The 27,511-nt window shown below is 46.0% G+C and overlaps 1 protein-coding gene across 2 annotated transcripts in view; it reads right to left on the bottom strand.

The window, feature by feature from the left end:
- Positions 1-27,511, bottom strand: part of LMBR1 (limb development membrane protein 1) — a 753,627-nt gene that overhangs the window by 629,797 nt on the left and 96,319 nt on the right. For both annotated transcript variants that reach the window (XM_085631970.1, XM_085631971.1), the window contains exon 3: positions 6,651-6,690. In XM_085631970.1, coding sequence (XP_085488096.1) covers positions 6,651-6,690 — 40 coding nt within the window. The remainder of the gene's footprint in view (positions 1-6,650; positions 6,691-27,511) is intronic.

Genomic DNA, 27,511 nt, shown 5'->3' with positions numbered 1-27,511 from the left:
GTACAAATTATTTGTTAAATTCTTGGTCTAGTTAAATCTGAAAAAATGAAGACTAAGGCCGACATCAGATACAAGCAGGTATTTAAAAATTCATAAGAAATGAAGAGTAGTACAAATAATATTTATCAAAGGAAAGACGTTTTTGACTAGATCATAACAAAGCACAACAGTGTTTTATTAGTTTCATTAATTTACGGGTACTCAATCTCTGGAATCTACCTAAACAGTTGTTTGGGAATACAAGAGATAAACAAGAAGAGATTAATAAAATACGCAATCGTCAAGGTTTTATTCTTGGATTTATGAACTTCCAATTCAATTAGATATTCCAGTTGTTTTTTGGCATTATAACTGACACACCATGCACATACTAACTGTAAGGTTTTTATTTTCACGGTTTGGAGTAAACTATTTCTCATCCAAATTTCCGAAGTACTTTCATATGGAGATTTAAGGAGAAATTTGATCCAAGGTCAAAGTAATGTGTGTTTTAGGGCGAGAAAGGCATCTTGGGTTCAGCATATTCACTAGTTTTTGCATTATTGAGAAAGAGAGAGAGAGAGAGAGAGAGAGAGACACAGAGAGAGAGAGAGAGAGAGAGACACACAGAGAGAGAGAGAGAGACACAGAGAGAGAGAGAGACACACAGAGAGAGAGAGAGAGAGAGAGACACACAGAGAGAGAGAGAGAGAGAGAGAGACACAGAGAGAGTGAGTGAGTGAGTGAGTGAGTGAGTGAGTGAGTGTGTGTGGGTGTAGTACTCTTAAAAGAGAATGGCATCTGATTGAATCTTAAGGCTTCACAGGATCTATTAAGTGGTCTCACTTTGAGTAACCTGGATTATTAGTAGGTTCAAGTTAAGTGTGGATAAATATAACAACATTCTATGAATAGTTGTTGCATCTGTGTGAGACCGGCCTCACGGCGTTGCCCTCCCAATCATCCAGCCAACCTGCAACCACCCTCAAGACACGACATCTCCGACTCCGGCCGCCCCAGCCACCCAGATCCGAGGGCCGGCCAGAGCCCTGACAGACTCGACACCCTACCACGCATGTCCGACCGAGGGAGCGGGAACCCTCGAGCCAGACCCAAAGGCGCCAGCCCAATCACACCTCGGGTCGCCTTCCCCGGGAATACTCGATCGGCCACCAGGCCCCTGGGGAGCAGGCGCCTCCCCTGCCGAGCGTCTGGGGTCCCTCCCAGACCCACCTGAAAAGACCAAAGAAGTGAGCGGCAGGAAATCCCGCCGAACCCCCTCCGTCACCTCAGTCCCCCCTCTGCGAGGACCCCGGACTTCAAAGAGCAAGCGGAGTATAACAAGGGGTGCCGGAGAAACGAAGGCAGAGAAGACTTGGAACCATCCGAGCCTGCTGACGCTGTCGCGGCTCCTGAACGCTGAAGTCACCTGGGCCTGCTGAGTGACTTGCGGCCTCTTGCTATCGAACCATCTGAGCCCTGCTGACGAGGTCGCGGCTCCCGAGCACTGAACCACCTGGGCCTGCTGAGTGACTCGCGGCCTCTTGCTATCGAACCATCTGAGCCCTGCTGACGAGGTCGCGGCTCCCGAGCACTGAATCACCTGGGCCTGCTGAGTGACTCGCGGCCCCCAGCTATTGAACCATCTGAGCCCTGCTGACGGAATCGCGGCTCCCGAACTCCGACCACCTGTGCCTGCTGAGAGACTCGCGGCGCTCCCCTTGAGGACGACTCGGTAAGAGATCGCCCAGAGAATCGACACCCTCCAGCTCGAGGATTGTGAGCTATCCGCAGGGTATTTCGCAGAGACACTATCTTGAAAGACTGTCCCGCTACCCCCGTTCCCCCTGACCGATCTGTGGTACTTCGTGCCACTGCTGTACTACTTGCATCTTGGATCATAAAGATCCCTTGAAAATCATCGATAAAAAAGACCTATCGTCCTACAAAGAATACGTGTGGTGTCACTCTGTTCGTAGTGTATATCAGGGTGTGCGCGCCTAGTTCGGCCTACGTGGGAGAGGTGGGTCAAAGGGGTGGGCAAGACGGGCATCGAACCCCCCTCCGGCGAACGCCTTTCCAACAATCTGGCAAATCAACAGTTGAGATCACCAAGAAGGGTGATGTGTTTTTTTATTGCATTAGGGATTGAGAGAGAAGACCGGGCAAAAATTCAATATTACCTCCACCTGCATTCAAGCGTTAGCGTGTTTGATATAAAGACTAGGTGGAGTTTTCAAAAACTGAATATAGTTCATACGGTCATTGAAGAGATTAATGTTAACAGATGGGGACTACCCGACCTCCGGCATATCAACTGGTTGTGAAGACATTTTTGTTTTTAACTTTATGAGGCTAGCATGGGAGTGACAGCGGCACATTCTTAGGACGCCCAAAGCTCAATGATCTAGAACAAATCTCGCATATCTAGCTCTCGGCAATGTTCTTTATTTCGTACTGTTGACTGTGCATATGATAAGGATGTTTTGAGATATATACATTAAAAACAACACACTAAGGGATGGAACGAACAGCGTTATAGAGTCAGAGCAGTGGGTGGTTAAACTGGTTCTACTCTGGGAGCATCAATCAAATTAAAAAGCATAATTTGTGGAAACTAGATACAATTTCAAAAGGTGGGGAGGGTGAAGGGAGAGCATGCAGCATGGCTGACGCAGACCGGGTTGCCTTGGGTGCAGATGCACTTGAAGAGCCATGTTATAGCAATATAGGTTGTGACAAGGAGACACATTAGAGTGTGAGTTCTACCCAAGACCAGCAATCAGGGAAGGGAATTGAGGGGTGATAAAAAGACTGCCAATTAAAGAGAACCTGTTGAAATAATAAGCAAAAAAAAAAAAAAGAGGAAGCAGGTTCCTCAGCAAAAACAAACAGATGTAAACAAGGGAGAAACCCAAACTTTAGATGCAAATTAGAACGAGAAAGTACAAAGAAATTTAGACTTCATAACAATGAGTAGGATGCTTCACACAAATAAGAAATATTTGTGGCAAACCTAATAGATCATTAAAACATACTAAATAAGACAAAGAAAAGAACACTTGGGGGTGGGGAAACTACTATGCTGAATTCGCATTTTAATAAAGTAAACTTCAAGTAAACTTCAAAATGCAGCTGGTTATCCTTAATTGAAAATGAACTGCTTTTAAAAAAAAAAAAACATTACTTTTTAAAGTTTGTTTCAAAGTTGCCTGGGGTCCCCTGGAACACCGTCTACTCTCTATCAAACTTTTTTTTTTACAATCACATAGCAAAGAGATCCCAAAGAGACACCCTTCCCTTCCGCAAATGACTTCCCAACTCGAGAGTCAGTCATTTTTCAATGTTTTGCGTCAGATTTCAGTAGCAAAAACTACCTATTCGGTATTTGGAAGTGGCGCGTACAACACACCGCTTCCAAATAGCAGATCAGTATGGAGTCAAGAGTCAATTTAGAACATTTTACCAACTACTAAAATGAGTTTACGAACTTTGAAGACAAAAAAAAACTGGTTTTGAAGTAGCAAACACTGATTCAACCTGTTTGGGATCATAAAAACTTTAAGTCTAGCCTCAAATTCCTTTCAGCAGGGTTTTAAGGGATAATTGCACATTTGTGGTAATTGCCCATTGAGGAGTGAGCTATTCTAGTCTGAGTTTATGACAATAAGAAAAAAAAACGGATTTTTCTAGCTTTTGGGGTTTTCATTGCACTTATTCATCCCTCCCCCCCCCCCCCCCCCCAAGGTTCCGATTCGACTCATCTCAAAAACTGATGTTTGCTGTTAATGCTAGTGTTTCATGGCATCACATGTAATCATTCATTCAATATGGCAATGGGGGTGTACACAAAATGAATGAGAAACCTATTCACTACACAGAACAGTAAGTGTACCACTGTGATCATTATGGTAACCTTTCAATGCATGATCTGTTAAACATGGTTCCTGGGATACAAGATGGTCACTGGTGATCGAACTGACAACTTTGATCTGATATGGTTGCCTCTTACAGCACGTCAGAGGCTCATTAGCTTGAATCGGAAAATGGATTGTGGAGGAAGATTCTAATCTTCTTGTAGGACTTGATTTCCATATTTGTATGTCATTTATAATTAACTGTTAAATGTTTAGCCGCTGACGCTGAAACTTGAGTAGCAGGATACCAGCATGTACTCCTGCTCTCACTGCCGCCATAGAACCGTAGGCCTTGATTGTCTATGAAAACTAACTGGGAGTATCAGTGAGATGAAACACAAGACCTTGATTTGGTTGCAGAACTGCTATATGTGTAATAGCTTCCAGAAGACCTATCTAAGGAATGGTTTCTATTTGGCAACAGTATATGGCAATATTTTCAGCAAGATTTCAAGGCGGAAGCACACATTCCTTGTATGTGGCCATATGACAGGGGCCAACTACCCAATTTTACAGGTGGGCTGCCAGGTGCACAAAGATGCATGGAGTGCTGCACATATGGATATAAGTGGTTGTCTCCTGTAGCATAACCTGTTGATTTTGCAAAGACGGAGGACTTGTGGGATAGGTGGTCTGAAGAGTTAGGCAGAAATCTGACAGAGAAGGTATCGGAGAGTGTCCATTTGAACCTAGGTAGGGGATTCCTTAAAGCAGGTTTAGTTTAATGACCTGCACCACACTCAAGGCTAAATAGAATACATGGTATCACATTCTACTCTGACAAGGTGTTGAATGTCAATTTCATAAATAGGAGTTGGACTTTCCACACATTCAAACTCTTCTGGACCCAAAATACCACTGCACTACCAAACACAAGGGGGTTCGCTACCTTCTGTGAACCTGAGATCAGATCACTACTGCCAACACGGAAAGAAAAATAGATGACCGTTGCAAAGATTCCCTGATCGCATGCTGCTAAACTTAAGATATCCATTTCATGGAAATCTAGCTGTGCTCTTCTTACAAAGGGATGTGTCTCAGAGAAGATTATATGAGTAACAGCAGAATCTCAGTACAAAACAACATTTCAAGAATTCCAAACAGCTTACCAGCGCGAAATGGCTGGGACTTCAAGTGAGAATAGCCCAATTATGCCACCATTTATCCAAGGACTAGTAACTTAGAAGTAATGTATGTGGGCCTCTAGGAAGTGCTAATATTCACATACAAGATACTAGCAGGGTGAGGAAAAAAACGGTAACCCAGGAGAGAATGACTGTGGCCTTATTGCTCCTGGACGGAAAGAGTGGATTATGTTGGGGTAAGGTGGCACTAACTTTTTTGTTTGAATAAGTGAGTTATGTATGATAATATTTTACACTTTTTATGTTGGACCTACTGTTTCAAAATATTGAGAACTTCTCAAATTGTGTTTGTAAGCCTGCCTACCAATTACAGTGACAACCGATAAAGATATTTAAAGTTCTATGCATGCAGTCTAACATATACAAGTTCATTCCTGTGACCTTGACACCAACACCATGTATTGAACCAAGCAAGCACCTGACGTCACCATATAATTCCTAATAAAAAGAAGAAATCTGTTTATTTACCTACTGTGACGGAGACTCCCTCCCTCAGGTCTGGCCACCCCTACTTACCCTGTCCGGGGCATCCCTTCCGCTCAATCCTCCCGGCCCGGACGCTCCATCCAGGGTTTCAACCACAGCCTCGGTGACCCCAGGAACCCCGCCCATCTTTCTCTTACAGGAGCCTATCCCGAACGACGACTCACCGGAAGGACAACCCCTGACTCCCGGAAGTCCCTCCTACCCGTTCCCCGCCGGAGACAGAAAAACCGGAAGACGGGAGGCAGAAGTCGTCGGAGGATCGTGGCAGGAGAGTTCGGCAGGAGATACGACGAAAGGAGAGGGCGAGAGCGGCGAACCAGAAGAGTGGTCGGAAGACTGGTGGAGTCCCCCGGAGGAGGCTGAAGAGCGGCCGTAACTCGGATGAGAGTTACGACGGAGCCCGTGAGTACCAGCTTTCCTTCAGCATAGCACCCTAAGTGCCCGTGTGTACCATAGACTCTCTGTAGATAGATGTATATAGTCTCTCTCCTTTTAGCACCCCTGCACCCTGGTAGGACCTATCAGTATCCGTTGTACAGCATCTCACACTTTGTAAATAGTACCCCGCACAACCTTTTTTCGAACACCCCTCTTTTCTTCAACTTATCCCTCTTCCTCCCCGTCCCTTTTTCCTCACACTCCTTTCCTCTCTTATCACTCCCGGTGAAGGTTACGGCAGCGACATAGAGCGTCCGCAGGACTAACGGCTCCTTCTGTGTTTTGTCTCACTGCCCTCCGAGGTGTCCATCCACCCTCCTACCTGGGTTCGACGTCGGCGGCTTGGACAACAGAAAAACTCCGGTGACGACGACTGCAACCGACGGGGCCCCTCATCGTCTCTATGTTATCCTCCTGCTTAAGACCTGTGTACTTTCCTATTGCACGCCATGCCTTGGGCACAATAAAGTAGACTATTGCACACTATATACGGCCTCCGTGCCTGCTTTTCCAGCCCGCCGAATCCCCACGATCACACCTACTAAATAGAGCATTTTGTTTCATCAAATTATGCAAAAGTTGAAATGCTGACATTCAGAAAATACACCAGAACAGAACTATATTAAGTGTTTGTAACCCTACCTAAAGTATATTACTTAAGATATAAAAATATCAGTATACTTACGAAATTCGATTGACTATGGCATCCTCATCTTCTTGGTCGTCTATAAAAAACACAATTTATAACAGTTACTGAATTGGGGCTCTGCTGCATATTAAACAATTAAATTGAATCCAACTACAATGTTTAGTGTCAGTAACATATATGGCAATAAAATAATTTCTAAGTGATGAGAAAGACACATTGATGAGGCCTACAGTCATTGAACAACTGAATGAAGAGCCAAATGTAAAATGACGACCTCAAGTATGGAAAGAGATAAATTAGTTCTCTCTATCAGGGGCACAAAGGATGAAGAAAAATTCAAGGGGAAGCCATATACATATAATTTTGATCTTTATGGCTTTAAGCAGAAGGCAGCTTATCCAGAACTTTGGTTCTTGTATGGCTAATTGTTTCAGTATCTAACCAATATTATGGGATGCGGGCAGGCTATGCATGATCTTACAGACTTGTGAACTATACAGTGAGGTATCAGAGTTAGAAAAAGTTTGCTACTGTAAATAAAGGCACGCTCGGCTATAGAAAAGCTTAACACAATAGAGCCATTCTTCATACACCGCGCCGCCGGCAGCGACACACCTTTCTATATTTTCGTTGTCAGCCAATAATACTAAGGGTTGGGCAGAGCAGATCAACCGCGAGAAAATTGATTAAAACTGTAGCTTGCTTTCAAGACAGGGAGTAGCAGAACAATCTGCCACAAGCTTATCTCGAGTTCAGGCCGCAGAGTCATTGGGAGCTGTGGTTCAAGCCAAGGTCAGCCTTTTAAAAGCCTATTCTGGCAAATATACTGCAGTATGCAAGCCCGAGCCCTGAGCTAATATTTTTCAGCCACACGTCCTTTACCCATAGTGTTGCACAGCTATGAGGAAATCAACAAGTTGGGTTGGAGCCAATGGTGAGTAACTGGATTTTGAACCGATTCCAATTTCGACCAGTTTGTTGAACAAACATCTTCCCAAATCAAGGGAAGCAAGTACATCTGTTCAAGCCTCCCGTCCCTCCCTCCCTCCCTCTCCCTTCAAGTATGCTGGGCCATTGTGGTATTGGTTTGTTACCATTTGTCTCTATTATATTTATGAATTATTTCGTAATTTATATAATAGAAAATCTTCAAAATGCATAATAAAGTGTCAAAAATTATTTGCTATACCCTGATCACCTGTAGCTTTGTTTGAGTTTTTGCACAAAATGTCTCCTCGTGGCAGACAATAGGTTAAATTAGGTGAAAGAGGACAGAGAAATACCACTTTGAAAAGTGACTTAAGAATGTTTTGCATGTTTAGAACGTTTATAAAGTGAAACCTGACCAGCAGTAGATGGGCTTCTACACATTCATACATTAGTTCGGCAAATGAACATTACAACATTTTAACAGTTCTCATAACGTGAAACAAATTTAACAGGTTATTTTCAAGAATTATTACCAAATGAATCCGATGATTTTTGAGTCAGTAGGGCATGAGCGAGGCATATTTATTTTTAAAAAGTTTAGAAAAAAACAAGAGTGAGGGAACTATGAAAGTTTTACTTACATTGGAAACAAGCATTTGCAATGCAATAGGTCTCGCATTTATGCGAGTTTGAGCTATTGCCATTGTAAATTACATTGCCTTTTATTTATGTTTTCAAAACTAATACATAGATAAAAGGTTTGTGATTTACAAAACCGATAGCTCAAACTTTTGCAAATGCGATACCTATTGCATTGCAAATGCTTGTTTAGTTACCACACGCTAGTTTTTGTGGGATGGGGCAAACCCCACACACAACAAATATATACAAACAACATAAGATGGCAGTTAAGCGTGTATATTATTGGGTTGCACAGATTCTCAGAGTACATCACTGGCTCAAACATTTTTATAGGCTGAAGGTTCTAGACTACAAAAAGAAAATAAATGCAATAGCAATACGAATAAAACAAATAAGACTAAGTAGGTTTAAAAACATCTACTGCACATACTAGATATTTACCCAAGACAACTTCCACATTGACGTTTCGCTCTCAGCAGGAGGGCCCTTAAACAGCTGGCAGGAGGCGCTCCGGTGCCAAGGTGCGTCCCGGCAACGCTGCGGAGGTGCAGGATATGAACGGCCTGCAGGCCTAGTGCTGTTTACAGAGGGATGTTTACCCACCCGGCACAAGGGCCGTCATTTCAGCTGCACTCAAGTAGGAACTCTACTCAGACACAAACAACCGCAAACCGATCCACAGTCTCCATAAAGCGAAAGAAGGGAGTTTGGGCTGAGAACGGGTCTGTTCACAGCGCTCTCCTGTTTAGTCACGACTTGGCGCTATATGAAACACGCTGTTTATTGTGCGTTTTACAAAGCGCTACAAGGCCTATCCAGAGCGCTAGTCGTCAGATAAATATAAACACAATACATTAATACTCAAACAAATAGATCAGATGGCGACTGGCCTCAAAATACGTGTCCCACCTACTCAGGGGATAACAAGATTAGGGGCGGGGCATGCATTTCTTCTAGGTGATTTTCAGACCGATAGCGTATATTTTATCCACATAGTGACCTCTTAAAATGCGCTTTGCTAGTTATTTTTAAAATAGGGCTGGAGGATGTGCCACCAACTCTGGACTACAAAAGACCTTTATTTTAACTTCCCACTATCGATAGATATATTGAATTCGATCACGTCATGATTCAATATCCATATGATTAAAAATGAAGATAACAGACACCTACCTTAAAAGTTGCAGTGATGGTGCACATCCGCCCGGGCCATTGTAGGCTGTGGTCGTCTAATTAGCCCGTTAATGGCCCGAGTGACCGTAAAGAGTGTTTCTCGCCCCAGAAAGGGGCTGAATACAGGGACAGGGGCAGCTGCAGCGCTACACCCCGGCGCCCTACCTTCCACCTCTCCAAAGGGCTCATCCAATCCTGGGGTCCGGTGGTGCCAAAGAACAAATTCACAATATAGGAGTGCACCACAGAGGAGCGGGGGAGGGAGCGCAGCAGCGAGGCGAACGCGCGCTGCTGCGCGTGCTAGACATGGTCGGGAATGGGCATTGCAAAGGCGGGACATGCGCCCGCCTTTGCCCAATCGCATGCCTTTTTTTTTTTTTTAAACATGCGAAAACCAATAGCTGCCGGCGAAAGCATGATCACAGGCACAAGCGTGTGGTCAGCTTTCAAAACCCCATACAAAAGGGCTCTCGCTGCGCGAGCAGTGCTGCGCACTGCAACGCAGGCGCGAACCCTAACAACATACCATTGCCAAGAGCCTATTAGAAACAGAGACCAGAAGACATATTAAGGGCAGCAAATGTGAAAGCCTTGGGGCACCAGCCTATACACCACTCTATATAGGAAACCCACCGAGCGCAACACCCTTTTGCATTACAAGAGTGCACATCCCAGAGCACTCAGAGATGGACTCCCCTTTGGACAATTCATTCGAATCAGAAGGGATTGTAAACTCAAAGATGACTACTTTAAAGAGGCCAATATCCTATATGACAAATTACTCTACAGAGGATACCCGAGACGCCTTGTCAAAAGATCAATGAAGAGAGCGTGGTACTCTCACAGGGAGATACTCCTGGAACCCAAACCCAAGAAAACCCTATCACGCATCACCTGTGTAACTACCTTCTGCCCGGCTACGAACAGCATTACTAAAGTAGTTAAGAAACATTGGCCACTCCTTACATCCATCAACATCACTAAGGAAGCCCCACTATTTTCCTTCAGGAGGGCCCGCAATATCAAGGATCATTTAGTTAGGGCACAGAGACCAATACTCAAAAACAATGGAATCCACTCACTTTTTGGATTACCTCCAGTTGTAGGTCACTTCAAATGTGGTAACTGTGCTGCATGCCCTTTCACAACTAACACCAAAGTATTTCCGTACGCTACTAGTATGCATGACCTTAATTTCTTTTCCAATTGTAATTCCACAAATGTAATTTACTGTATTCAATGCCCATGTAATCTGAAGTACATTGGCCAGACAACGCAAAAAATCAAAGCCAGGATCGGACAACACAGGAGCCGAATACGTTGCCGGGTTACAACAGCCCCTTTGGTGAACCATTACATTGAAAAAGGACACACTGAAAATGATCTCGAATGGCTAGTGATCGACATGCTCCACCCCAACAGCAGAGGTGGTGACCAGACTCTCACTCTAAACAGACTTGAATGCAAATGGATGTTCAACTGTCGCTCAATCGAACATGGTCTAAATACCATTGACGAGTGGAACATGATACTGTAAGCTTCTGAACTCAGGTTGTCTCTGCCTTCACTCGCATGACAATAGAGCTCTATCTCTATCATTGAATATGCCGTCCGTTTTTCCCTGTATGTAGTATGTTTATACAAGCTAACACAATTTACAGTAATTATTGTAGAAATGTCTTTTTTATCCGTACTGTTTCAGAATTGCCCAATTTTTACCCCTGAATGCAGAAGTATAGCTTTTCCAAGACACACACTTGCGTGCACTATCCCTCACTCAACATGGCTGCTCTTATACACCGCTTGTACGTAATGACCACTCTCGGTCCACACATGCGCTGCCTCACGCATGCGCTTTCTTCCCCAAACGTCCTTATCTCCCTTTGACGAACGCACACACAGCACGCTCCGGACTGCTGCCAGCGCGCTCCTGTATTGATTCATTCAACTTCGAATAATCTTCTTGCCAAGTAAGTCTGCCCCTTCACACTGCCACTTAGTCGCCCCCTTTTTTAACCCCTAATAGAATTTTAACTGCAATATTCACATTCTCGCTTGCAGCAACTCCCGGGTCAATCACACGCCTTGGGTCAATAAACACGCCGCAGAACACGGACTGGCAACGGCTTTACTCCGTTTTTGACTCTCGTGATAATTGTCCATACAAGTAAGTCTCTCCACTCACGCCGTCCCTCTGGATATTCGTGCTTCCCGCCTCATTCCATATTAATTAAATTTCCTTTCCGCCCTTCCTGCTCCCGCATCCAGCGCCTTGGGACTTCTCCTTCCCTTTTCGTGCCCTTGCCAACACGGACGCTCTCCCGAATTTTGGAACATCTGTGCAGGTCTTGGATTCTATCACTACGGTCTCGCGTAGTGAGTTTTTATAATCTGTGCACATCACTTTCCTTTTCTGGACACCCGATCACGTTCCCTGCATTGAGCTGCTCATGACCACAATGATTCCTAAACCGGGGGTCTTCACTCCATTGTCGCTGCTTACCATGCGCCTTGGACTCATTTTTTCACTCTGCTAGTCCCCTCCTCAAGCGCCCCCAGTAATTCTCTCTCCTTCCTTACTACCAGCTGCACTCACTCTCGCGTCTGATATTGGACACACCTATACTTCATGAATTAGTAACGGCGGCACCACCATCTTTCCTTAAACAAATTGATCGTTCAAATTGGCATTCACTCGACTAACTCAACATCACATTAACTGCCTTGATGTTGCCTCCTCCTTACACGCCTTCATTGCGCTATCACCAACACGTACCACCTTGGTGTTAATTAATGCATATCTAGGACACATCAGTAATTGACTGTTTTTCCCCCAATTTAGATCTTACGTGCTCGCACTTACTTTGTCCTGATGATGATCTTGACTCACTTAGATCGAAACGCCGTCGACCTCAATTTCAAAGTTCCCTTAACATTGCTTAAACCAATTGGGTTCTTTTGACCTGTTTGTCAATGCGATGAAATGTTTTTACTGTCACTAAGCACTTCACTTCACGCACCCTCACTTTTGTATGTGTGAGCACTGTATATACAATATACACTTTCTTAAAATGCAAAAAATGGTAGGAATGGAAGCGACTCCATTTTATGATGTTGAATAAAATGTGATGCCTTCCTCTACTCTCCTGTGTCCTTGCATACGTTTTCTAATTGAGTTCTACATATCACCAATACCATTGAATTGTTTTCTTAAATCAATAACTGTAGCTCCGCTACATGAGGATCTCTGACCTCACCAGACCACTGTCCTTTTGAACTATCTTCTACCCCAGGTCACATTTGTGAGGGGTTCCCTTGTTATTCATACATATAGGTGTAAAAGGTGGGCAGCTACCTAGAATAATCCGAGAATTCTTTATTGGTCATCGAATGAAACGGCACAGAATGAAACAGGCCCAAGTAAGAGCAAAATGGCACTTTATCAGGACAGGTATGCATCTAAAAACTTTTACATTACAACTTTTCATCAAAACCCCCCCCCACCCATTTTCCTCCAACCCCCACCCCATTATGAACATCCGCCAACAGTCCAAACATTCCTCACCATCCCCTTTTGTTCCAATCGTTGTCCTTCACACGTGACTTAATATTCTCTCCCCTGTATTCTCTCTTCCAAGGTCTGCCCTGCAAGGACCCCAACCCTTCTGGCCTAGCGAGAGATCCTGCATTTCTGCCACCGGCCCTAAAGCGGCAATTAAGTTTTAGCCCCAACCGGAAAAAAAAAACAATAAAGCCAACCCTAAGACCTACATGCCTGCCAAATGCGCAAAGCAATGGGGTGGGAGTGAGGGAACAAAGACAGCCACATCTATCCTAGCTGCCAGGACCACAGCGCACTACCACTGTGACCAACGGCCCTCTTGAAAGTCCCAGTTACCTTGACCTCTCCCCTTGACCTAAACTGGCCAATCCTAAACCTCTAAGGGGCCTGGACTGCAACAAAAGCCCAAAGAAGCCCGGGGGTGGACATCCGAAGAGATGCCACTCCCGGTGTCAACCCATCTGAGTTCCCCCAAAACAAGCCAAACTGATTCTGATAAAGTGGGCTTATGAACCTCACTTCTGAAGGAGGCGACTCTAAATATGCAAGATCAGGACTAGAACTGTGGCTTCCCGACCGGAGTACACAGATGCAGACTAAAAGGAGGTGGTTAACAGAAACTGCCTAACCCAGGTCTGGCTGCGACTACCACGTTGAGTAGTGTATGAGAGAAGAATCTTCAATTTAACTAGGGGTGTAGTGGCTTGAATATTTATTAACAAAATACAGGGTAGTACCAAAGTCTGTTAAGTACCACCAAGAGACAAAAAAAACACAAACTACCGCAATTGTCAGCAGTGCTGACTTGATACTGTTTGGTAACTAGGTTTTGTAACTGGAATTTAGGGCGTTTGATCGTTACTCATTTTGGAGGCATTCCTTCTACACTTGTAATTGTTCTCTGCAAGCCCACTCCTCTCTTACGTTTCGTCCTTGTTTCCTACACTAAGAATCTTTGAAACAAAGGAAATATAACAATATGTTTCTCCAAATGCTGATAGATCTACAGAGATATAAGGATATTCTAATGAACGGTTATCCACAAAGGGTCAAGAGGGGCAGATGATCGATGTCATGTTTTATGGATAAACACCAATTACGTAAATAAGCACTATATGGGCTCTCTGTAAGTACATTTTATGTGGATTGCCGGAAATTCTGAGATGGGCCAGGCTCTCGTGGACAATGGTGAATACGGTCAGCAAGGAAGGGACTGCGAGCAATCAAGGTCCAGCATACACGCTCCCCTGCATATACTAAATAATACACAAAGAGTGTGCAGTTCCTAAACGTATTTCTTGGAGAGACACCACTAGTGCATTTCCATGAAGAGGTGGTGGGTGGAATATGAATATCGAGGAGCAAGAGCACTCACCTACCCAAATGGGGGGGGGCATGCTTCATCATGGCACAGCTCCTCGTTGAGCCGGCGCAGCAATGCCCAACGGGCCCCTCGTGGGTGCTCTTTGCCGGAGATCTTTTGAATAATTTTTCATGGCAAGCCTAAAATAAGGGTACTAGAGGTGTCCGTTGGAGAGAAAGTGAGTGAAATGGTAAAATTGACTAAGGGCCACCTTATCTCTACTTTATTGTAAAGGCGATCTTTGTCGAAATTAAAAACAGCTTAAAACTAGACAGGAAATAATGTTCGTTCTTGATTTTCTCAAAGATTAAATTAAGAGTCAAAAATTATCTGTGACTATTTATCAGGGCCCTATAATATCCTAATCTACAGGGAATTGGGACAGAGTTCCAAATTGGTAAAGTACCCAATCCAATGAGCCAGCTGTAAAGTGTGGAAGAACCAATATTACTTCCTGAAACTACCATGAAGAGAAAGGAAAAAGAAGGGATTCCTACTCTAATAGAGAAATGCACAGGTGTCACGTAACACTGTGTGCTGTCTAGCCTCACACGTAGTCACTGCTGGACGACCTACCCCCTTTGCTGCAATCGTCCAAGATCATTCGTTCATTGGTTTGGGCACTTTACCAATTTGGAATTCCGTCCTAATTCCCTGTAGAGTAGGATATTATAATTTTAATTTTGACAAAGAACACCATTACAATAAAGTAGTGATAAGATGGGCCGTTAGTCCATTTTAGCATTTCACTCACTTTTCCTTCAATCTACACCTCTAGCTCCCTCATTTTAGGTTTTAATGGCGAATGCTGTCGTTACAGGCACTGTTTTGCGTCAAAGGCTCGAGTGATAGCCAAATGCATTCTAGCCGTAATTTTCTTTTTTTTAAAACACTAAGTTTTCATGAGAAGGAGCATTGGGTTACAAATTGCATTTATTACATTAAACATATAGATGGTAGGGGAGAAAATGCAGGTGATAAAAGTCAAACCTGTGAATAAATGTTGTAAGTATGGGATTGCAGCCACATATCACCTCAGGATCCCCAGAGGTCCAGCAACCTGGTACATTGCAATGTACGGTATACCCATCTCTCAGTATATCTTACTCATGGGGGGGGGGGGGGGGCTATTGCCCGTCTAACATTCCCACAACCTCCGAAACTCCCAACCCCACCCTAAACCCACCCACTAAACCAAAACATACCGCCACTAAAAATCAGTCTGAGTGCCGCAAGGCTCGACCCCCCCAACCTGCATGCGGCCTCCATCAGCCGGGATACGTCTTCATTTAATGCCAGGTAACTGGTTCCAGCAAACATCAAACCCAATCGTCCACATACATCCCAGCTCACGCAGGGGGGCACCGGGGATCCAGGGGGGCGGCCCCCTCAGACCCCCCCCACCTCCCCCAACTCACCCCTAAACAGCTCAGTTAGGTGCGCCCTTTCCAAGGATATAGGACGCTTTCGCAGCCCCCGGCTCTCCTCACGGTATAGGGCCTCGCGCTCTGCCACCGCCCATCGTAACACCTCCTCTCCCCAGGTCTCCACCCGCGGCGGAGCACGGGATTTCCAACGCTGTGTTATTAGGCGTCTTGCTACCGCGAGTGACAGATTGGCAAAACGACGCAATAGTTTCGCCTTAAGTGGGATTGGTAAAAGACCCAGGAAACAAGCCTCTGCTACGTCCCAGGAGGGGCGCTCGTTGATTGCACTTAAGATTTGTGTTATCCTACCCCAGTATCCACGCAACTCCGGGCACTGCCACAGCATGTGCATCAGGTCTGCATCCGGCGCCGGGCAGCGAGGACAGGCCGTAACTGCCGCATTTTACATCTTACCCAGCGCATGGGGTGTAAGGTAAGCCCTATGGAGGATAAATAATTGGATCGTTTTCAACCTGCAATTGCGGGACACTTTCCTGGGGTGTTCCAGAATAAAGGACCACTCTTTATCACTAAATGCCCGGGACAGATCTGTTTCCCACCGCAGCCTAAGAGGGGCCAAGGAGATCTGTGTGTGTTCCCGGAGTCCCCGGTACAGCCAGCGAACCAGGAAGCGCCCATGGCCCATGATATGCAGGGAGCGTAGGAGGTGAAACGTTGAGGGTTTTGCAGGTGTCGCCCTCCACTGCGCCCGGATGTACCGGGAGATCGGCGCATGAAGCAGAAATTGGGTATCGGGTACCCTATTCACCCGCACAAAATCCACGTGTGGCATCAGACTGCCTTCCTGAAAAAAGGGTCCAATTGTCTCCACCCCCTGCCGTGCCCAACCCCGTACTCGCCCGGCACTCAGAATTCCCTGCCTCGTAGGGAGACCACACAGCGGTATGTTAGGGGAATATGGATTGTGAATCTTAGCATATTTACATGCCGATGACCAATAAAGAAGTGCTATTTTCAAGAGGGCCGGTGGATCTGATGGTCTAGGGGCACCGGTGCGACTGCAATGCACCGCGTGCCAGCAGTGACGGGGTGTAGCCAATCTCAAACAGGTTTTTCCCGGCCAGCCAGTATGCCAGCCATTGCAGTTGACCCGCAAGGCAGTACGCCCTGAAGTCATGCATTCTAGGCGTTATAGTCTTGTTTTGCTTTCACTCAACTAATTAAACTAACATTACAAAACAATATTTTGTAGGTGAAATGCTCTAATTAAAAACACAGAGTAAGGGGGTGACCCCATCCTAAACATCAGCGGTGGCTCTGCCGCTAAAGTGGAGGAGCGTCGCCCCACTACTTTGCAAGGAGTGTGAAACTGAAAATAATAATAACTGATGTTATTATCATTTTCCTTTCCCTTCTTTCTGGTGTGCGGGGTGGGTGGGGCTGGGCTGGCCAGTGCAGGGGGCAGAGGAAGGAGTGTTAAGCAGACTCCCCAAGTACGCATGACTGCTTGGCTGGCCCTCTTGGACCGGCTAAACCGCCATGCGCACTTTGCATCTTCCCCACCAGGCTGGCATTACACAGCCTGGTGGGGCAAATGCCCAGCCTCCAAGAACCTGCCTGAGCGCTGAACCACGGCGCTCAGACCAATCACAACGCTGCTGTAAGTCAGCATTGTGATTGGACAGAGGATTCTGGGAAGCTGTATGCTTCCTGTTGCTGCGCCAGAAGAAGATGGAGGAGAGCCGGCGGCACCCAGGCAAGTGTGTTTGTGTGTTTGTTTTGTATTGCCACCCCCTCTACATTCCCCCTGCCTCACCACCAGCGCTCAGTAGCAGCCGCTACGGCTTAACATCCTTAGATATTCTTGTTCTATGGAGTTGTTGGACTAAGAAAAAGCAGTTTATGAAACAGTAGGGGCAATTCCCTACTCTGCACCCCTTAGTAATGCACCATTCAGTGTTTTATTGTGTTTATTACTTAATTAATACATTGCTTAGGAGTTTCATAGCATGGCTGCTCTGAAATTAAGAAAAAAAAATACATTAAACATACAGTTAATCTATACGGGTCTGAAGCAAATCCACATCTGTAGCTAACAACTGATCTCATTCTGTGTTTTTTTCTGTGCATTTTGCTATTAATAAAACTGGATTTGGAATGGGATAAGCACTACTTCCAGAAATGGGATGCAAAAACCAAAAACATGGCTATGAATTACTCGCAGCTTAATTATACCGTTTGATAGAAGTACTACCATGCCACTAGCATAAAACCCAGGAAATCAACCCCAATTTGATAGACTAACTTAAAGCCATTTCAATAAAGTGGTTCCTAGCCGTTTTCTTTGCATTCAGGTCCCCCAGTTTCACACACACTGCTCATTGCACTCATGAGGGATGTCGCGCATTTAGGGGCCACTGGGGTTGTCATCTCACTTGTGTCATCACAACTAATCCTTTCTGTCTTGCAATTTTCACCTACAATTCGTTGCCGTCAGGTGCGTTGATCCTACAAAGAGCAATAAAAGCAAACAAAAATGATAATCCCCAGACTGAGAATAGTGACTGAAGACATGGTGTGGTGACGCCAGCAAGGACAAAAAAAGCGAGGTGTATATTTGGGTGAATTACACTTAGCTACTGCGAATAACACTGGGTCACATTTCACTCCTTTGCTTTTTTGTTGACTGTGTCCCTCCAGAGGCAAATTTTGTAAAAAGAAAATAAGGATTGTTCCAGCTTGGAGAGGAATAGTCCAGCAAGAATTGCCAGACAAGGTACCCCCAGAACATGAACACATGCATCCCTAGAGCAACTGCCACCTTTTTGTGCATCAGTGAGATTCAGTTTGATTCTGAAGGCCCAAAATGGTGAACAGAGGTTACCCTTTGTTGAACTCTGCTTACTTTGAGGAGGTAGGGAGGAGGAAAACAGGACCAAAATGAAACAGGATGGTTTCTAGGCATGGGAAGTGAACTTCGCTCTGTGGAGTTTGCGGACTTTTCTGCACTCCGCGGAGCTTGCGGAGTGCAGAAAACTCCGCTTCGCGATGTGCAGCGGAGTCTTTTCCCCGCTCACGAACGGTAAGTTCACGAGCACGAGCTGCCACTCGGGTAGAATTTCTACCCGAGAGGCAGGAATACCAGCACAAACTGCAGTTTGCAGTGCACTCCTCCTCTCGCGGAACTTCGCAGAGTTTTTTTAATAACTTCGCGGAGTTCCGCGTAGCAAAACTCAGTGAACTACGCCCAGGCCTGATGGTTTCTCCAAGCTTATTACTTCACTTCTTCGTACTTTGGGTTTAGGAGTAGGAGCTCCTCCACAGAAATAATGTAAGCTTTTTATAAACATTCTCAACGTGATGAAACCCATATCCCTTATATGATATATTTTCAGGCAACGTGGGGAATTTGAACTATAGGACTGTTTCTGAGATTGAAAACATCTCAATATCTGTGAATGTTACTAATACTACTACTACTAATAATTAACTATTTTTTCAACATCCAAAATGTGACACCGGACGAAAAACAGCAACCAGAGGCAGACAGACGCACGTTCAGAGAGCTGTAGAGAAGGTGACTTTGGGTCTATCAACAAAGGTGTTTCGGGTGCCACACTAGACAAGAACTGCTGTAACCATCCCAAAAGCAGAACAAGTGGTGCTATTTAACCTTGTGTCACAAGTACAAGTAGGTACAGACCAGGAGCATGGTAGCAGCTCTTCACCCTAACAAACAACAAATGGCACAACAGAAATAAGAAATGCATTCAAATAACGAAACGAACTAGACAGATTATGAACACATTAAAAACAGAGATTCACATTGAAACCCAAAAAGGTGTAAGCATAGAAGACTGGAAACTCAAAGGAGAGATGAAAATAGAAAGTAATTCATTGGCCCTGGCCCACTATGCAGGATCACCCCCAAACGTTCTGCCTTCACCCCTCCTGCTTTCTGACCCCGTTGCTAACCAATGCTAAAAAGTTCTTGTGAGCTCTTCTTTAAACATGATAAAATTGGCTTACACCCAACTGGCACATTTAATTTCCTTACAATTCCATAGTAAAGGTAGGTAGTGAAGTGGAAAGTGACTGCGTAGAGACCCAGTTAAATATCGAAGAGTCTACTGCAGCTCAAGCAACTATGCTCGAGATCACTGAAACCAGAATGTATTTGTCAGTAGATTTATGAAAGTACCTAGAGACAGATGCGATACAGCGCTCAGATAAATGATGATTTGAAAAAAAAACAATTCTGGATTTATGTGGGTGACTGTGGCACCAAGGCTGGAGGTACAATGAGAATGAGATCCATGTTCTAAATCCTGGTCATTGGATTAAGCAACCACACATTTTTTAAAATATATTATTATCGGCCTAAAGTCGGAACTCGAAATAAAAATAGGCTCTCAGGTACGGATCCCCAGTACGAACTGCAAATCCAAATATAAATCAAAGACCTAAATACATTAACATGCGAGTTCAGCATATCGGATAAACATGAGGTTGTCTGAGGCAGCCAGAATTGTCTGTGAACCCATTACTCTCGTTTCATTTAATAACAGATTTACTGCTCCTTATTACACCCATAACTCAACCTCCTGTCACATCCAAAAAGAGCCCAATAATTTGTATCTGATCAAGTATATGTCCGCTTAGTGTGATCTGCCCGAAGCATCTATTGAACGACCCAAACTAACCTCATTGTGCAGCAATGCTTGAAAGAATATTATGAGAACAGCTGCCAGGAGGGATTTCTAATAATCTGAAAGGCTTTTAAGGCCATGCAAATGGGCAAGATCATCTTTTTGTACATCTTCATATAGGAACAAACCATGGAGTGAAGGTGGTTTCAGGAAAGTATTACTTCACTAGAGAAGAAATTCATGAACACCAATTCCCTAGAAAAACTTATAAGGTTCCCATGTACAAATGAATTTGCAATAAGAAAGTGTCCGACTAGCTTGCTATTTACATATGCAAAGACATGTATTCTAAAGATGATAATAAACAAGGGATGTCCAAAACCGATCTAGATCCAGGACAGATTTTTCAGCACAGCACATAGGATACGGATTCTGAACGGAAGTCATTTACAGGAAGTCTTATTCAGAAAATCTGACATGGACTTATGCTGGTTTCCACTGCAATAAATGTAGAATGTTTCTAGCATCCCAACTTCCGGCCAACAAAGTAGGGGATTGAGATCAGGCTAAGAAAATGACAAAATATTTTTTGACTGTTAGGATTATCGCTATTAAAGCTGCCACATGGCTTCTTCAAATGCCTAACGGCTACCGAAATGCACAAAAAGACAGACATGAAGAACAAGTTACTTACTTTCAGTAACGCCTTATCTGCAAGAGACTATCTAGCGGCAAATTCCTTAACTTAGAATTATCCCCAGCCGTGAGCCTGGATCCAGAAATGTTTTCATGAGCAGTACCCCTGCATGCCGGTAGGTGGCGTCGTTGGCACCAGCAGAGACATGCGTGTTGCCTATATAGGCGCCACCCCAGCGTGCTGGCGTCAGTTTCTTTTTGCGACTTTCCAGGCCAGAAGCGCAGAGCTACAAAGAACAATGACCACCATGTGTGAAGCTAGGGCCCTGAAAAGGGTACATCCCTGCATCTGAAAAACCGTTTGCAGAGGGGGAGGATGAGTGGTTAGGTAACGAAACTGCAGCTAAACAGAGATTCTACCAGATAAGGCCTTAGCAAAGGTAAGTAACTTGATCATCTGATAGTGACTTCTAGCTGCAGACTTCTTACCTCAGAATAGATACCCAAGCAATTAGTCCCTGGAAGTGGGTCTGCGAAACAGATTGAGAACAGAAAGTCCTGCAAGACTGAATCGCAGAGCACCCTTCCCGAAGGACCGGCCCATCCATGCAGTAGTATTTGGTAAGCGTATGCAGAGAAGCCCACGTTGTAGCCTGGCAGATGTCCAGGACTGGGACTCCACGTGCTAACGCAGTGGTCGCAGCCTTTGCTCTGGTGGAATGAGCCCACAAGCCCTCAGGGGGTTGCTTCTTGGCCAGTGCGTAGCATATTTCAATACAGAGCACAATCCAACAAGCGATAGTACGTTTCAACATGGCTTTCCCTTTCTTGGCTCGGACATAACCCACAAAGAGTGGATTGTCCTCCCGGAATTCTTTTGAGCAGTCATGGTAGAACAACGCTCTTTTTGGGTCCAGCCGGTGGAGTCTCTCCTTTTCTTTAGAGGGATGAGAAGGAGAGTAGAAGGTAGGCAGGGTTATGGACGGGGCTAAGTGGAAAAGGGGTAACCACTTTCAACAAGAATGCTGCTAAGATATGAAGAATCAGTTTGTTTGGGTAGATGGAAAAATACGAAGGCTGGGATGACATCGCCTGTAATTCAGTGACCCTGTGGGACAGATGTAATTTCCACCAGAAAGGCCGTCTTGATGGTGAGAAGCCTAAGAGGTCAGTGGTGAAGTGGCTTGAAGGGAACGCACATCAAAAAGAAAAGAACCAAGTTTAGGTCCCACTGAGGCACAATGAAGGAAACCGGTGGGAACATATGCTGAAACCCTTTGAGAAACCGATTTACAATTGGGGATTTGAAAAGGGAGGGCTGATCTGGCTGCTGCAGAAAAGCAGAGATAGACAAATAAATCTTCCACTTGCCTAATTTATGGGCCCTCTTGGGCCAGGGAAAGAATAAACAGAAGAACTTGGGAAAGAGGTGCAGATAAAGGGTCAACCTTTTTGTCTGTACACCATGCCACAACGGCTGGCGTATATATTCTTGGTGGAGGGACACCGAGCTACTAAAATAAAATTAGTCTTCAGGAGGAAAGTCAAATGCTGTCAACGGTTGCCGCTCAATCTCCACGCATGAGGCCAGAGCATTGACAGGTTCGTGTGGAGGACCCTTCCCTGCTGCCGAGACAGGAGATCTTCAATCACATCGAAATCCAGGATAGAGGCTGAAATAACTGATTCATAGCCTGAATACTCCGGACTCACCGCTAAGGAGGTTAAGCCCAAAAATGCACTGTGCCTAGAACAGCTACAATGGAAGGGAACGTCAAGAAGGGATCAGGTGTGACATCAGCACTTTAATAGTGAAACCCAGCGAATGCAGGAGGCCCGCCGTAGTCTGGAGACGAGCGCCTGGGGAGAGTCCGCCTTCAATAGGCAGTCGTCGAGATAAGGGCATCCCCGATTTCTGCAGGTGAGCTGCAACTACCACTATCATCATCGTGATTAAAGCCCAAAGGGTGCTGGTAAGGTCAAAGGGGAGCACAGCAAACAAAGTGCTCATGGGCTCACCATAAACCACTGGTGAAGTCTGTGGGTAAGCAGGACCGGGATATGGCAGTATGCAACCTGCAAGTCCAACACTACCATCCAGTCTCCCGGGTCCAGGGTGGACAGGACTTAAGCGAACGTGAGCATTTTGGATGTCTCCTTTTTCAGGGAGAAATTGAGAGGGTGCAGGAACAGGATAGGACAAAGGTCTATGTCCTTTTTGGGCACCAGAAAGTAATGGTAACAACAACCTCAACCTACTTCTGATGTTGACACCCACCCTATGGATCCCTTGACCAAGTGAGCTGCCGATCTCGGGACTTCCCTCTCGACCGAGATCTTCCCAGCAATGGCCTGCACAGATTGCCACGATATGCATCCTAAGGCAGTGATCCTTCAAGCTCCTTCATCAAAGAGCTTGAGGGACCGCTCCCTCAAGGCTTTGGGGTGCATAGCGTGGCAATTAGAGCAGGTCTTAGTGTAGTGTTGTGGTCGAGCTCCAGCCACTAGAGGCATACCAAATGTGGGCCTGTCACCTACAGGGGATGGGGGAGCCGGAGCAGAGGAGGTACAAGGAGCCTGGGAGACATGGGGTGCTCATGCCAGGGGGTGCGGCCACAGGGAACCATAGCCGTGAAGACACAGTGAGGTGGGTGCACCAGGGGGTGGAGGCCCCATTAACCCCCTCAACAGCCCCACAAGGGTCAGGGAGCAGACTGAACGAAGAACTCTAGGCTAGAGGCCCCGGTGAAGGAAGCCCTAAGATGGGGAGGTAAAAGGCGGCAACACAACAGCAGCCGGGGGAACAAGTTGCTGAGCAGAGGACAAGGGCCGCTCTGGAGGTGGTGCAGAACTGGACCTGGGGGCACAGCAGCAATGACACTGCTGGCAAAAAGAGAGACAAAGACTCCTCTGGCGCAAAACATTGACAGTGGCCCAGGATGTGGTACTACTGAGGGCAGACCACCACAAATTGGCAGGCAAGGTGACTGAATCCACACTCACCCATCTGAAACCAGCAATAACCAGAGAGGGAGCACATGTAAGGGCATTGGAAAAGATGATGGCAACCTTGGAGAGAAAACTAGATGATGCAGAGGGGCACTCCTGCCGCAACATGTGTTTGGTTGGAGTCCTGGAGAAAGCAGAGGGCCTTTCATGGACTTCTTCTCCAAGTACTGTCTTTCCTCTGTTGTGCTGGAGGAGAACATGTTCAAGTGGTTTACGGTGGAACGGACACAAAGAGTCCCTGGCCACCCGCCTGCGCCTGGGGCACTGACCAGGGTGATCGTGACCCAGTTGCTCAATTTCCGGGACAGAGACAATATCCTGCAGTTGGCACAGACACACGGGCCAAGGCCGCTGGAGGGAGGGAGTGTGAGAATGTACCTAGATTTCACAACGGCAGTACAGAAACAATGAAAATCCTTCCTAGGGGTCAAAAGTACCTCCAACACCTGAACATTCAGTACACCCTCTTCTTCCAGGCAAAGCTCAGGATTATTGATCAGGGAGCCTCCCACTTCTTCACGACGGCAGGGGAGGCTTGAACCTGGCTAGAGGCCGGGGTAAGCGATGCCGGACAGGGACGAGGGGGCCCAGGAAGGGGGCTGCCGAGAACACAGTCTGCCCCACATGGCATGTGGGTGCCCTTCATCGGTCCCTACAAAGGACCAAGCAGAAACAGAAAGGACTACGGTTACGGCAGTCATACAGCAGAAACAGACCCTGGAGGTGGCTAACCGGTGGTAGTCCTAAGAGGCGGACTCGGAGGACCCCCGGAGCAGCTCAGATTGCCTACCGCCGCTCCCCAGTGTAACGCCGATGGCAGCCTATGAGAATTTAACAGATGAACAGGGATGTAAACCAATCGAGGAACAGTGAGCCAGACTATGCGAGGAGTAAAGCCCCTGGGGTGGTTCGTGGAGGCTCCTATACAGTTCCACAGGTCGAGCCATGCCACAGATTGCTTCCTTATTACTGTTGTGTGAGTTACACTTGTTAAATGTTAACAATGATGAGGCAACGGGCACCTTGACAGTTGGGGAAGCAGGTAGTTCTAAACCTGTGGCACTAGAGTGTGTGGGAGGGATCCGTACGGGAAGTTGAGGAGGGGCACGATACTCGCAGGTAGGGCCACCACATCCAGGGAAACTAATAGAAAAGTGCAATTCTCAAGGACCGGATATGGCTGATCTCAGGAAACACGGAAACTGAGAGGGTTTCCCCTAAAAGTACTAAAAATACTGTTGTGAAATGTTAATGGTCTGGGGAGCAAGCTGAAATTGGGAATAGTGACCAAATACCTCGCTAGACACGATCCGGACATGATTCTGTTTCAGGAGACGCACTTGACGAGAACCAAATGTGGATTTCTTAACCAGTTGTGCTATCGGCTCCTGGCCTATGCTGGATTCTCCGGGGGATCGTGGGGAATGGGTATACTGGTGCGGAAGGCACTGCCCCTGCAGGTTACTAACAAATGGGTGGACTCCAAGGCATGCTATGCAGCGCTGACTGGCAGTTGGAATGGCATGGGCATGGTAGTTGTCTCCTGGTACCTCCCACCAGCACTGCAAGATGAAGCTTGGTGCATGGACAACAAATGCACTGAATATCTGTAAGTGGTGGCGGTTGGAGGAGAGATGTTAACATGACTCTTAAAGGGGTCATAGACCGATTGACTAGTCCTGGGATTCCCCAAAGGGCGGATACTCATCTGGGGTGGCCGATTTATGGAGGATCCATAATCTCCAAAGACAATACTCCTAGCCTCAAACTCCATGCGGTCAATGTCCAGGTTGGACTATCCGTTGGTGTCCCACTACTTGGTGAGAGCCCATGGGAACAAGGAATGCCCGCCTCAGGGAATCTCGGACCATGCCCCAGTGGTGATGTCATTCCGGGACAGGATTGCCCAGACTTGAGGGGGTGGAGACTGAACCTCTGGGAACTGACAGATAAGAGCACATGGTATATAAGGCAAGCCATTGAACATCATTTTAAGGATAACGTAGGTTCTGTGAGCTCCAGCGTGACAGTTTGGGAGTTATACAAGACGGGGAGACCAGATAGCACACGTCACTGGAAAAAAAGGGAAAGGGAGAAATCATGCAGGGAACTGGAGGAAAAGCTGGTACAAGGGGAGGCAGAATATGTGTCCCACCCTACGAGGGAATGAGCACTGTGACAGAGGAAGGAATCCAGAGTCTGGTCCAACTGGAGGCGAGGCAGCTCTTCAGAAATAAAAAGGGTAGGTTGTATGAAATGGAAATAAAGCGATGTCCTGCTTGTATTCGAATTAGGCCAGGAGAATTTTACAAAATCATATCTCCCTAAGTTTCTGTATATACTGCAGAACACACAATTTAGAGCCCAGGACAATTATTTTTTAGGGACGTTGAGACGATGATCAGACAGCTGATTTGGGAAGGAGGCCTGCCATGGATTGCCTTATCTGCATTGACACGGAACCCAGAGAACCGTGGGGTGGCCCTCCCATATCGGACTTTGTATTATTGGGCGGCCCAACGCAAGTAATTAACGAATGGGTATTTACAACTCAACAAGAACCAACAACATATGCAGACACAAGGGCAATGGGCCCTTTGGGCTAACTCGGTTGGCTCTACAGGGCAGGCAGGTGGAACTTAAGGTCAATCCCAACCGCTCATGCGGTTAGTATATGGCAGGAAGGGACGAGAGAACTGGGCTGGAAGGGTAGAGTGTCCTGGAGACCCCGTTATGGGACGCAGCACTGTGCTGGACATATCGAAAGTGGAAGACATCTGGAAGGAGGGGGAGAGGATTCCGTACCCCGAAGTCCAGGCAGAATTTATACTGGCAACAGGGAACAATATCTCCGCTACCACAGGTAAAACATACGCTGGCAGGGCTACGGGGCCTCTCTCCGGGATATCATGGAGGAACTGCCCCTAAAGTGGAGAGTACTGGGGGCCCCCTACATAAACAAGCCATATCAGAAACATACGCCTCCCAGCTAATGCAGTCTGCCTCCTTTGGACACCCTACAAAGTAAATGATAAAATGTTTTGGAGTTATTGGTGAGGCAGCATAAGAGGGCACAATGGGGGTTCTGAAGGCACCACGGTGAAGATGTGGGGGGTTGGGAGCTACAGTAGATGTTGATAGAAAGCGACCAGGAACTGATGCAGAACATTGCAACGTTGAGGTGGTGGCTTCAGGGTTGTGGGATCCACTAGATGGCGGAAGGGTTTACGAGCACCACTGAAACTGCTTTATTGTATCACATTGGTATAAACTCAATAAAAAATATTGCTAAAAAACTAAATCATTGCAGGCTTGCAAAGGTCAGACCTACAGACTTTGCAGATACTTGTTCATCAAACAAAACATAGAAGCAATTAGGCAAGACTGCATGTCAGTCATTAGGTCCTTGCCAAGGAAGGCGTAGGTGTGGAAGACACAGCAATTTTTACAATCAACTATGTTTCAGAGTGTATGAAAAAATGGAACAGTGCAGATTACTTTTTGCATTACAGAGCCACACATGAAGAAAACATTAAGCCTCACAC

This window comes from Triturus cristatus, chromosome 10 (genome assembly GCF_964204655.1).
Source record: "Triturus cristatus chromosome 10, aTriCri1.1, whole genome shotgun sequence".
Classification (NCBI taxonomy): Eukaryota; Metazoa; Chordata; class Amphibia; order Caudata; family Salamandridae; genus Triturus; species Triturus cristatus.
This window is presented reverse-complemented; position numbering and strand designations above follow the sequence as displayed.